This window comes from Camellia sinensis, chromosome 3, assembly GCF_055761805.1.
Source record: "Camellia sinensis isolate YWXY chromosome 3, ASM5576180v1, whole genome shotgun sequence".
NCBI classification, from domain to species: Eukaryota; Viridiplantae; Streptophyta; class Magnoliopsida; order Ericales; family Theaceae; genus Camellia; species Camellia sinensis.
In genome coordinates, this window is record NC_138963.1 from 84,839,997 (window position 1) to 84,853,558 (window position 13,562).

Here is a 13,562-nt window from a genome sequence, read left to right on the forward strand (position 1 = left end):
GTAATAAAGGGTAGAGCAAGCTTAGCCGATGTGCTATATGGTCAAATAATATAGGTTCCATCACTTCAGGATGCCGAGGTAATAGAACCTAGGGGGTAGTTGTGGGGACATATTTTTTGAATGACAACACGTGGCCAAGGTGGCACCGAAGTGCCACATGTCTTGGTCATGACGCCGAGGTGATCTCGGCTAGGCCGAGGTTATTTGCGGGGATGCCGGAGTTCGGGATAAACGAATAAGTCATAAGAGTCCTAGAATGGGGGAGGACCTCAATCTGGATAAAGATAAAGCTCTTCGGGAGTTTATCTCTATCTATTTGAGAGTCCACGATAAGCATTGAGTCAGAGTCCATTGAAGCTAGGCTTCTGCAGGGATCATGTCAATGCTGGCTATAAAAGTAAGGCACCCTCGTGGGTCTAAGGTGCGCTTTTGGTATTTTGGCTAGTGAGTTAAGCACTAATTGTTATCTTTGAGAGATAACTGAGTATTGACTTGATCGTCGGAGTGCCTCTGGGTGGAAGAACCACCACCGGAGTCTCATCTTTTTGATATAGGTCATTCGGGCGCAATCTATTCTGCCGGTGTTCTCCAGCTGAGTACCTGGTTGGTAGTATGGTCAGAAAACAGCACACATAGTTACCAAACATAGTGTTAGTACCTATAAGCGGATAAGAAAAGATTGATTCGAACCAAAGCTTTGTCGAAAGGTGAGTTGAGTTACTATATACGAGTGTGTGGTTAGAGAGAGAGATATTAAGAGAGATTCGTACCATTAAAGTTCTTCAGACAACCATGATGAACAATCGAGCGAGAGGCGGAGTGAGCGATATCGAAAGAGACATCTTTAGATACATTTGCAATGTGAGAGTGAAAGGGGCTAGGGCTGCGAGACTTGTGTTGTGTTTTGTCCCCTTGGCACATTTTCAACGTTGAAATATATGAAGGTGCGTGCTAATTCGTTGGTTTTAAGGAAAAGAGGAAATAAATAAAAGAAAATAGGAAAAATAAATTAGGCATAAGAAACATAAGTAAAACTACGTGGTTTTGAGGTTAATATAATTATATTTATCTATTTTTTGCTTTAGTATTTTTTTGTTGTCGCAATAAATTAGGCACAGGAAACACATGTAAAATTAAGGGGATGTTTGGAATGACTTAAATAAATGTATTTTTTATTTTTTTATAAAAAAATATATAAAAAAATAAAAAAAATAATATAATAAATAAATAATAAATAAATAAATAAATAAATTATTTTTGAGTTACCAAACTTGACATAAATTCACGAAGAGGCTGAAGGTGGCGCAAACTGCATTGGATTTTGCTTTGCCTAAATTCATAGGCTGTGGCTTTGGACTTTATCAGCCGAGTCAAACTATCACGTCCGATTTTTTTATGATATTATCAAAAAAAAAAAAATAATAATACTATTAAATTTAATTTTAATCCACTAAAATCAATAATGTTCCATTAAAAATATATATATATATATATATATATTTTGACAATTCATATTGCCCTTGTAAATTGTAGGGTTAATTACATTAATAGTCCCTATCGTTTGAGACTTGTGTCACTTTAATCTTTGACTTTTCAATTGTGACACATTTAATCATGAATTTTGAATCTTGTTTTAAATAAGAACACTTGAAAATATCATTAGATTGTTCAAGGGTAAAATCATCAATTTGATAAAATATAAACTAATTTGACAAAAATAAATGTCAAAAAAATATTTTTAATTGTTTGAAAATTATTTTTATCCACCAGTGATAAAATTATGTAAGATTAATAAAAATTAATAAAAATTACGTGATTAATTTTTTAAAATTAATTTTACATGATCATCATCCAAACACATAATAAAAATTAATTTGGTAAAAAAATAAATAAATGTCTAAAAGATTTATCAATTTTGCATAATTTTATTTTTAGTGGGTAGAAATAATTTTTAAAAATTCAAAAATATTTGTTTGATATTTATTTTTGTCAAATTAGTTTATATTTTATCAAATTTGACAATTTTACCCTTGAAAAATCTAATGATATCTTCAATTGTTCTTATTTGGAACAAGATTCAAAATTCAGGGTCAAATGTGTCACAATTAAAAAGTCAGGGACCAAAGTGACACAAGCCCCAAACTATAAGGACTATTTGTATAATTTGCCTTAAATTGTACTTTAAAAAAATACACAAAATACAATTTGTTAAAATTAAATTTGACAGTGACTGGTGATATCTTTTTAACTCTAACTTTTTACATATAACATTGTCATAATTTATTAATTTGGTTAATTTATACTGTAATTTAATTATTTTAATAGTATTAACTAATTTGATCATATGAATTATTAAAAAAATAAAATAAATGTGTATAACTTAATAATAATAAAAAATACGTAACACGGTTTAGTTTGATTTTGGCGCATAAGATTTGGTTTACGAGTGGAACGTGATTTTCATTTTTTTTTTTTAAATAAGCTTGGCCCGTATCAGTCCGTTGACTGGTCAAAGCCTAAAAACCCATTAATATATGAGACATGTACACAATAGCTACAGGCCAGGTAAGGCCAGCCTGTCCCATTGGCGACACCTAATTACAAGACAATTGTGCTAACACCAAAGTTCATGTTAGACCATCTCCAACGGTGAACCAAACCCAGCATCAGATTTAAATTTTGATGAAAAACCCACTTTTTCACGCTCCAACGGTTGCACCAAAGTCATACCAAAATGAGAATTCAGCAAACAAGACATCAAACTGAGATCAAGACACAGATTTTACCAAATCACTGTTACTGATCGTTGAAAATGGTACACCGGTCGACCAACCGGTTGCCCGGCCGGTTGACCAACCGGTCAACCAGTAAAAGATTCAAACAGTTCAGGAAAAAAAGTTCAAACCGTTAAAAAAAAAAAAAAAAAAATTTTTTTGCCTAACCGGTCAACCGGCCGGTCGACCACCCCGGTTGTCCCGAAAAATGTTCAGAAAGTTCAAAAAAAGTTCAGACAATTCGCAAAAAAAAAAAAAAAAAAAAAAAATTTTGGCCTAACCGGTCAACCGGCCGGTCGACCACCCGGTTGTCCCGGGATAGATTTGGTGAAGGTGAACCGTTGGAGCCTGAAGTATCAAATTCAGGAAATGGTTATTTTTTAACTCAAATTTGGTGAAATTTTTGATTCACCGTTGGAGATGCTCTTAGGAATTTTCCCACATCCTAAAATGTTAAGAAAAGCACATAAAAGACAAAAACAATCATATAGAGATTTACTCGATTTGGTATTAATTTGCCTACGTCTACAAGTAACAGAAAAATCTACTATATAATTATAGAGAGTACAACCATGAGACTAAGGTCAAGTTTGGCATGTTCAAAAAAAGTTAAAAAGTCAAAAAGTTATTTAAAAATTTAAAAAATTAACACTATTCACCAAAAGTCAACAATTACGGCTGTACAACTCCCAATCCTAATTTTCTCTTACAAACCAATTTTTACAATTTTTTATTACACATTTTTCCATAAAAAGTTAAAAAGTTAACCCAAACATCTATATTTTCTTCCTCAATTTTTTAGTCTAAAAAGACAAAAAGTATATTTATTTAGGACACCCCAAACAACACCTAAACATACTCCAAAAACTAATATCAATATCTGACCTGAAATAATCCCAGTTCCAAAAATAATATACGTTTTCCCCACTCAAGAGTAACTGAATCCTGAAGCCACAACTACTTCCCTACTCACACTTTGTACCCACAGTATCTTTCTATCTGCCCTCTATCTGTACAAATTCTCTCAATCTCACACCTTTAAAATTTTCATAAATTTCCTATTTATAGGTAATGATCCAAATTCATGTATAACACCGATAATTATATGAGGCTGTAACACAAACCCAATATATCTAACATTTATCTCCCACAAACAATAAAAAAATATCAATTGAACTCGAAAAGAAAGACTGAGCTGACAATATTTAAGATAAAGTTTGTGCGGTCATTTCTTTGTTGTAAAAAAAATGCAAATGCCAAATCAAAGGAAAATACTTGAACTTAAGACCACCTTCAAATGAACTTTGTAACCATGTTTAAGTCATTAATTGTTCTAAAAACTCTCACGATTAAGAATTAAACCCAATATATATCAAATTATTACCATGATGGCATGTCACATTCCCATTTCCAGCTTTAGAAGCCTGCTCAAAGTGCTTGGAAGCACAAGAGCCATCAGACTACAGATCACTCCAGAAGTGCCATTACTCAATACACCACCTCTGCAGTAGGAATTCTCCAAAGGTATCTTAACTTAGCTTATAGATAGTCCCTTATAGAGTCCCTTCTGCGGCTCAAACTCCAAAACTGCAACCTTTAAGACCCTATACTCGCAATAATCAGCTCATTCTGCCTACGTTTGGGAAGTGGGTTGGCTTTTTGACTTTTTTGGCTATTTTAGCCTGGGCTAAAAAGCTTAGTTTGGGAAGGGCTTTTTGGCTTTTTAACTTTTTTGACTTTTTTTGTGAGAGAAGAGTGTAATGATTATGGGTTGGATGTGATGTTTTGTTTTTTGTGGCTAAAATAGCCTATTTTGTCTTTTGTGGCTAAAATAGCCAAAAAAGCCCCAAAATTTTCTTCCCAAACGTAGGCAGACCAGTAGCCAAAAATGGCAAAAACAAATAGGCAAGAATAGACAAAAAGTTCCAAAACTATTCCTGCTCAACATTAGATTCAAATATTTAAACTTTAATTTAAAAGATTTGATGGTCCACAATAGGAAAAACATCTCAATATCCAATTTTTCCGAGTTAGTGTTTGGACTAGATTTTTCCAGGTCTAACAAAAGCAGTGAAAAATACAGTAGCTTAAACACAAAACAATAGCAAACAATGTTACAAATGCTTACAGGGAAAAAAAAATGAAAAGCAAGATATTGGAATAAATAAAAGAATCTGTCTTGTTTTCTTACAGCTGAAAGCCACCATCAAGAAGACGACAAGAAATATAGAAGAAGAAGAAGAAGAAGAAGAAGAAGAAGAAGAAGAAGAAGAAGAAGAGATGTTTTCTCATCATAACCGCAAGTTCATTGCAACAGTAAAAGCACACTAGCATGGAAAAGAAAAGAATCCATATCTCATCATAAGCTCTGCATAGGTAAAGCCTTCAGAGCTATATACAGGTCTCGCTTGCTTGCTTGATCACGCCTTACAACATTTTCGGAAATTCAAAGAAAGCAGCAACTCTGGAGAAAAGGAAAGAGGAAAAGAACAAGTAGAAATCAGGAATAATGTGAAAGAACAAAGAACAATAAAAAATCAAAATTAATGTCAAACTAAGTAGCATAGACACGGACACACGCCGACAAGTCTGGGACATACTAAAATTTTATATTTTTAGAAATTTATTATATGTCACATATATATGAATAATTTATTCAAAAATAATGAAAAAAATGTAACTGATGTACACGAATTACATTACAAAGCTATATATTTCATAACTTAAATATCAAGATATCATTCATCTAACAAATACATTCTAAAGAATATAAAACAATTATAGAACATTGAAATATACATGATAATATTTAATATTCATATTCATCTTATAAATGTTTCAAAACATATTCCAATGGTTCAAGAATTATTATTCATCTTATAAATGTTTCAAAACATATTCCAATGGTTCAAGAATTATGGCCATGTGTCCACCAAGTGCCGGTAGAGTGTAATGAATTTGATTTTTTAATAAAAACACATTGAAGAAGTGTCAATCACGCTTTTAAGAGTGTTGGGGACACGGCACGCTTCCTCCACAAAAAAGTTTGTGCTTCTTAGATGTCAAAGAACCACCATAAGAGTCCTCATTAAACTAGATTGAAAAAGGAGATTGATCAACATACCTTGTTGGTATTCTGATAATTGTTTTGCTTCCGTGCATTGGGATAAGATGGCTGATTACCCGCAACTGGTGCATTTCCAGGCCCAGTGTGCCTTTCCTCTCGCACTCTGTTGAAAATATGAGTAAATCCATCAGCTGAAGAAGGGTTGTTCTCATCCCACTCCCCGAATTTTGGAACAGCGGCACCTCTATCAGGCTGCAAAAATTAGAACTTAGTGTCAGAGTCCTCATAGATAAAAGGGGATAAGTATTTAATAGAAATTTGTTTTGATGGAAATCATTTCATCATTGGGGAAAGGCATTAAAGTTGTTTTGGCATTGGACTGGTTGGTAACAACAACAGTGAAATGCATGTTTTGACCAATGCTTGTTAATCAAAGGAACTACTTGCCCTAGATTTCTTCTTTTGCCGTTTTTTTCTTTTTTCTTTTAGCTTATTTTAATTTGAGATTTTGTGTCAGACTGTTTGGTGTAACTTCTACTTATACTTATTAGGTAGAAATAATTCAAATTAGCTAGAAAAAAAACTGATTTTCCAGAGACTGGAGGAGGGATGCTTTTAGCTTCTGCTTTCTGATTGTCAGTTTTTAGGTTAAAATAATTTCCACCAAACGAGGTCGTTTGAAACAAAGGAGCCTTTAGAAATTTACTAGATAGCTTAGGAATTCAATTACTTTTCATTCTGTCCATTTATCCACAGAAACAAACACATGATCACAGCATGCCATTTCCATTTTTATGCTAATTGTGGAATTTGGATGATTGTAAATCAGAGAAAAGCTTACAGTCTCATCGCCTCGAGGCTTCAATCTTGATCTTCCAGGAGTGCCGTGGCTACCATCATACGAGTTCTTTCCTTCCCAGGAAGGAGATGCACTACCTTTTCCCACGATCTTTGCTTGATGATGCGGATGAAGTGGTGACCGTTCTATGCTATGTTCAGATCCAACACTTTGTCTTACAGGTTGGCCAGAACTTGATCCACGCCCCCCATGACGTTGATGTGCTGACTCCCCAGAAACCCTCCTGCCCATATTGTCATTACGTGCGGGAGATTCAGTGAACTGCCTAAGGTCACTATCTTCCTTGCTTACTTGATGCTCATGTGCAGTCCTTACTGCTCCCCGTCTTGGTGGTTCCTCTGGTTCAGTTCTGGTCCCGGATGGAGGAGCTTGAGCTGGAGGCTCGATGTTGGGAAACATATCAGGATTGTCTTGGGGGTCATTTGGGTTTATCATCTTCCCACCAGTTCTACCCTTCCGTGCCTTATCAAAGTAGACTGTGTAAGGAACATTTTCTTCACTTTCCCAGTTGCCAAACTTCGGTACATGTGAGCGTTGCTACAAATATAACAAGATCATTATTATTTCTCATGGTAATATTATTAACATCTACAAAAACATTCATTTACCCATAAGTTAAACATTCATTTACATGACACCTTCTGTAAGCAGTGCAGGCCATCAATCATTTAAGTCACAACTGGTTCATGGAACTAGGAAAAATAACAAGTTCCAAGGCGGAACAAGGTTTTGAATGATGACTACCTGGGTCACAACAGATCATAGTGCTCCATTTAGAACCTTGTGACATGTATTGGGCACTTTATATATTCAGAACCTTGTGACGTGTATTAGGCACTTTATGTAAGATGACATTGCAGTACAAGGATATTTTCCCATTATTGATTGCTAATACTTCATTGCTGAATTAAATATTTCTACATGCAAGAACCAAATTCAGTACAAGAGCCGCATCAATGATGCAGGCTTTGTTGAATAACATTTTCTAACATCCACCAAAAAATATATTACCTGCCAAAAAAAAATAATAATTCTGATGCTGTAGGGTAGATGTATAGTCGATGATTGTCATTGAAACATTTTATATATTCATGCAAATAATGATAAATACAAAAAATGCAACATAACAGCAGAGTACTATGCCCCTTCTTAAGGTTAATGAGTTTTTAAAAATATCTTATGTTTGTATCCATGGCGTACACATGTTCAGAGAACTTTCAACTGCAAACTCACGAAGGTTCCATACCATATATTCTAAAGTCAAGTAGTTTACATACCAAATATTTAAACCTTTGTTTGGTTTTGAGTCTCAAAACTCTTTTTTTGAGTCTTTGCTTTCAGTGTTTTTTTTTGTCTTGATATTGAACTTTTTTAACATTTTGATCAAATTATTTTAATTTTTAGATTTACTTAATCTAGATACACTTAAAAAGTAAAAAATTTGTGAAAAATTCTAAAAACAAATTCACTAAATACAAATATTAAGGCCTCGTTTGGGAACAGGCTAATTTAGTAACTTTTTGGCTATTTGGCTAAAAAGGTAGGTAAAAAAAACTTGTATGTTTGGGATGACTTTTTGGCTAATTACGAAAAGATGTGCAAAAAGTAGAGAGAAAAGAGAATCTTTGACTTTTTGGTATGGGTTGTTGGCTTTTTGGCTAATTTAGTAACTTTTTGGCTAATTGGCTAAAATAGCCTCTTGCCAAACGAGGCCTAAGTACATTTTCATATATATTTTTAAAATTTATAGAATTTATTTAGATTTCTTCACAAATATTTTATTTTTTTTAAGTATCTAGAAAGTTTAAAAAAAAAAAATGATTAAAATATGAAAACATTTCGCCAAAGACGAAAAACAAAACTTGAAACAGTTTTGAAAAACTAAACCAAACAAATCTCACTAAAAGAGAGAATCAGAAGGAATGTGGATAACTTTGGGTAGGATCCTCTATCACAATATCCTGTCCTGTCCCAACTGTCTGAAATAAACATATCTCATACAACATGAGTGACACACCTCCAATTTGATACTATTTTATTTTACAACACAACAACTAAACTTATACAAAACCTTTTCAGTATTGCTTATTCTAGTCAGAACCAATATGCTCTGCCAGTGCACCTCCCACATTGTGCAGTGGTGAGGCATTGTGTTATTGAGTAAAAAAAATTCAATGTTAATAATCAGTTCAATGTTAATATTCAGTTCAACCATTCCAGCCATAAACTTAACTGAAAATAAAATTGCAAAAAAATAAATAAATAAAAACAAAAACAAAAAAAAAATATCAAAGTTTTTACTTCTGTAACAACAAGTTGCTAACTAAATTTAGTATCTCACTCCTGTTTTATCACATATAACAGTCAAACTAGCCCATCACTGAGGATTATCTTTTCTAATTGTACCCCTTGCAAATTAGTGCGGAAATGAACACATTATTATCCTCTAAATTTTTCATGTTTTGACTTCTTTGTGGGTTCTTCAATGATTCCCTGGAACATCTGAAAAAAGAATCCACAATGGATGGTTTTATATATCATCACCAAGTCAATACTCACATTTCAGCCCGAGTATCTGTTTCAGACTTCTTGCGAATATAGTTTTCTAAACTTGCTAAGGAAATGCGGGTACTTAAGTGCTCCCCAGCTCATATTAGCTTTAGGACAGGTTTTATTCAACCTTCAAGGCATAACCTTCATTAATGTTGGTGGTGAATATATAGGGGTCACCCCATACTCTCTCATTTCTCTACACATTCCAATATCTTACGGAAATTTTTTTTCCCCAAGTGAATGATCTTAAGCTTTACCAATATTACCAACAATAGAGAAATGCAAAATAAGAAAAACTACAAAATTGTGCACAAGGGTTGGAACAATATCAATGTTATTTCTTAACCTATTTGATACACAACCTCTCAACTCTTGAAACATAATAGCATATCCAAATACCTCACACCCTAAAATATATAACATCAACTTTTTGCATTTCCGTCATTTGAAGAGCTCTTCATTCATTTTGAAAGTCATGAGTTTTCACTTTCAATGAATGAAATAGCATAATTTCCAACCACACATTAAGGATTGGACTCCATGTCCATCATATCAAGGAGTCCATTGTTTGGTTGAAAAATTGTAGGTTGGACTAATACTTTGACTGTTAGTCCCCCATATGCAGGACTATCCTATCCTGCGAGGAGGGATGGGATACACAAACCTTGGACAAGTCCTCCTATGGATTTAGCTAGTAAAACGACAATTTTGCTCTCCAATTACTTAGGACATGTTTGGTTTAGTTTTCAGAAACTAATTTTTAATTTTTTTTTAACAAAAATAAAAAATAATTTAAAAAAAAAAGAAGAAGTTCTTTTTCTGATATTTAATCCTGCGACTAAACAAACATGGGATATACATCATTTCTAACAAAATAGCTTAGGGATTATGTATCCTATGGTTAACAGTCCAATAGATTACAATTCCTCTTATCCAGTCCGTTCAAACAAATATGGCCTAAGGGTTAACTTTGGGTGCAGAACTTTGGTACCAATTATGGGTAAATATATGATGCACGACAGTTAACAGTATGAGTTTTCTTGTCATACAAATAGTTGACATTTTTTTTTTATAGATAACAACTCATAAATAACATGCTATTAGACAGCCAAGTAAAAAATGATGATTGGGTATAAGCACGGGCATTTTTAAAGTAGAGAGAGACAGAGAGATAAAGAGAGAGAGACAGAGAGGCCAATCACAAGGATATATGCAGAATATGCAGCTCCGCAAAAATATCAGCAACTTATTACATGATGAAAGGAGAACCTTTGCAATTACAAATGCACACAAAAGAAATTGTATTGTACATACAGAGAAGAACTCATGCTCAGCATATCAAGAAGAACATTGTAGAACATAAATGTCGGAATAGTTTAATATTCTATGACTATGATATAAAAGCAGAAGAATGAACTAATCATCTCGGCACCCTCAATGTGTAATCTGGTATATTATGGGGAAACTTCAACTACACAAACCATGTAACTTAGCAATCAAAGAGATACATTTAAGGTCCAACTATCATGCAAAGGAGGAAGGATGACAAATGCTGTTGAACAAAAAATGTGTCTTCTGTCTTTTTTAGTGACTAATACATACTATAGAATGAACATGCCATGTATGTCATCATTTCACATGGAAAATTAAGTTTGTTCACCTTTGATATATATGTGTGTGTACTGTTCAAGACGCTTGATATATATATATATATATAATATGTATATTATTCATGAAAAATTATGTTTTACAGTCATTCATAGCATTTAGGCAAGCACAATTACAAGTCCTGTTGACTGCCAAGCTGCAACAGAGAAAGACAGTGACTATAGATCCGAAGGATCAGTGATTTAATATATTTCATCTGATGCCATTATTGGGACTCTGGATGTAACACTGAGGTTTGGGATTAATCGGGTATAACTGCTAAGACATAGGAATGGCAAAACAATAGATTCAGTTTCTAGACACAGGATCCAAAGCAGAACTTGAGGCCAAGATATTTTCCCAAAACGGCAGAAAGACCTAGCCCAACCTCAAAACTACATGGCTGGTTGGAATCATCGGCAATTCCCTTGTCAAAAAATGAAAAAGGTTCAGAATGGGAAGCTATTCTCAATACAGCAAGAATCCAATAATAAACTGTCAAAGTCAAGAGACTCAAAAGCCCAAAGAACCCAAAAAGCTTTAGTCAAAGCTTTTAACAGTAATCAAAAGGTACATGACATCTCAGACAGGAACGACCCAACTTTGCAAATTGATTCTCAAACTTGAGGATCCTCCAGGAATCATCAAAAAAAAAAAAAAATATGCATATACCGACTCCGCAAACCTATTATCAAACAATAAACAAAAACCCAGACGTACAAATTCCCAAATTTCTCAGTTTCTTTCCTAAATCATCAAACACAAAGCAAATGAAATCATATTGGTGAATAAGTTGCAGCACTGTCCTTGATGGAATATTGATAAATTAGCCAATTGGCATATTACCATATGCACCTTATAAGTGAAGAAGAAAATGGCGTACTAAGAATGCATATGGTATGGTATGGTATGGTATGGGGTGTGTACAATAGAATTCTCCTAATTTAAAAGAAAGAAACAGACTTGTATCAAAAAAACACAAAATCTGATCTTAGATCGTGTCCATTAAACAGATTACGAAGTCCACAGCGTTTCTAAGCAGAAGAAAACACAAACCCATATCACCAAATACCTGGAATTTTACACATACAAAATATTTAACACCATCCAACCAACTTCGTTCCTAAATCCCCATACCAAAACAAAGAAACACAACCCACAAAAAGAGTCTACAAGCAGAGCCCAACAAACAAGAACTAACACACACACAAAGCATGAAAACAAAAACACCAAAAAATTCATATATTCATATTCACATATATATAAAAGATGGAAGAAAAAGAATCAATAGAAAAGTGATGAACTTACTGCCATTTCTGTGCACCAAGCTTGTCAATGAAAAAGTAAAACTGTCAGAGAAAAATCCACCAGGGAAACTCAAGCTTTGTGAAGAAAACAATTCAAAGATTATTCAGAGCGACGAACCACCCAACCCAACAGAGATGAGAGAGAGATTTCAAGAGAGAGAAAATATATATAGGGGCGAGGGGGTTTATCAACTGTTGACCGGCGCCACCGGTTTCGTTTGACCATTCTCCTTCCTCCCCCACTCTGTTTCTTCTCTCTTCCGTCTGTAACAAGTCAAGCGTGGTGTGGTAGAACAAAATTGTACGGTTAATTTTTTTTTAAAACGAATTTTCGTTTCTCTTTATTAATTTTTTTTAAAAAATATTTTAGTCAAATCTTTTTATTTTCATTAAATTAAATTTTATTTTTTAAAAAATTAAATATAGCGATAATTTTGATATTATTATTATTAAATCAATTCATTAAATTAAAAAATCTAAAACTAAAAATATTTCATTTATGAAATATATTAATTACACATCAAAAGCCTAATAACTACTCATTATATGATCATCATCCAAACACATAATAAAAATTAATTTTGTAAAAATATATATATATATACGTTAAAGATTTATCAATTTTACATAATTTTATCTTCGGTGGGTAAAAATAATTTTTAAAAATTCAAAAATACTTTTTTTGACATTTATTTTTGTCAAATTAATTTATATTTATCGAATTAACAATTTTGCCCTAGAAATTGAGGAATGATATTTTCAATTGTCAAATTCATGATCAAATGTATCGCAATTGAAAAATCAGAAATCAAAGTGAAACGAGACCCAAATTATAGAGACTGTTAGTGTAATTCATCTAATATTTTTTGTGTTATGATTGAAAATGAATTGGTTATGATATAAAATCTTATCAAAATTATAAAATGTCACAACTTATATATGGTACACTCAATATATATAATACAAATAAAATTATATAAAGTACATAAATCTATGATTAAGGTTAGTTAAAGGGTAATTAATCAATATTAAATCATAATTATTTTGATGAATGAAAATATAAAATTTAATTGCAAAACATCGCATAAATTTAAAAATTATTAAAATACTTAAATAACTATTTCGACATTAATCATAGTGGAAATTGTAGAAAAGTGAAAATTTGAGAGAATGATGGAAAGAAATCAATATAGTACTTTCATCCCCGTGGAAACTTTTAAAAAATTACAAAATTATGAAGCAAAATTACAATATTGCCCGATAATTTTTTGCTTTAATTTTCCCTTGTTCCTCTTTTCTTTCTTACTCTCCCCACCATCTCTCGCTGATAACCACCCCTCTTCTACCTTTCTCAA

The 13,562-nt window shown here is 32.9% G+C and overlaps 1 protein-coding gene across 1 annotated transcript; it reads right to left on the minus strand.

Moving 5' to 3' along the window:
- Window positions 1-4,915: 4,915 nt before the first annotated feature.
- Window positions 4,916-12,492, minus strand: RIN4 (RPM1 interacting protein 4). Its single transcript, XM_028224194.2, has 4 exons — window positions 12,209-12,492; window positions 6,683-7,237; window positions 5,899-6,093; window positions 4,916-5,238 (listed from the first exon to the last, which is right to left on the minus strand). The coding sequence occupies exons 1-4, from the start codon at window positions 12,212-12,214 to the stop codon at window positions 5,221-5,223; spliced, it is 774 nt and encodes a 257-aa protein (XP_028079995.2). The 5' UTR covers window positions 12,215-12,492; the 3' UTR covers window positions 4,916-5,220.
- Window positions 12,493-13,562: the final 1,070 nt, after the last annotated feature.

Excerpts from the sequence above, each read along its gene's own strand:
- RIN4 (XM_028224194.2), bottom strand. Across the intron at positions 6,094-6,682 it reads AGCCTCGAGGCGATGAGACT|CCTGATAGAGGTGCCGCTGT; the intron begins GTAAGCTTTTCT and ends TAATTTTTGCAG.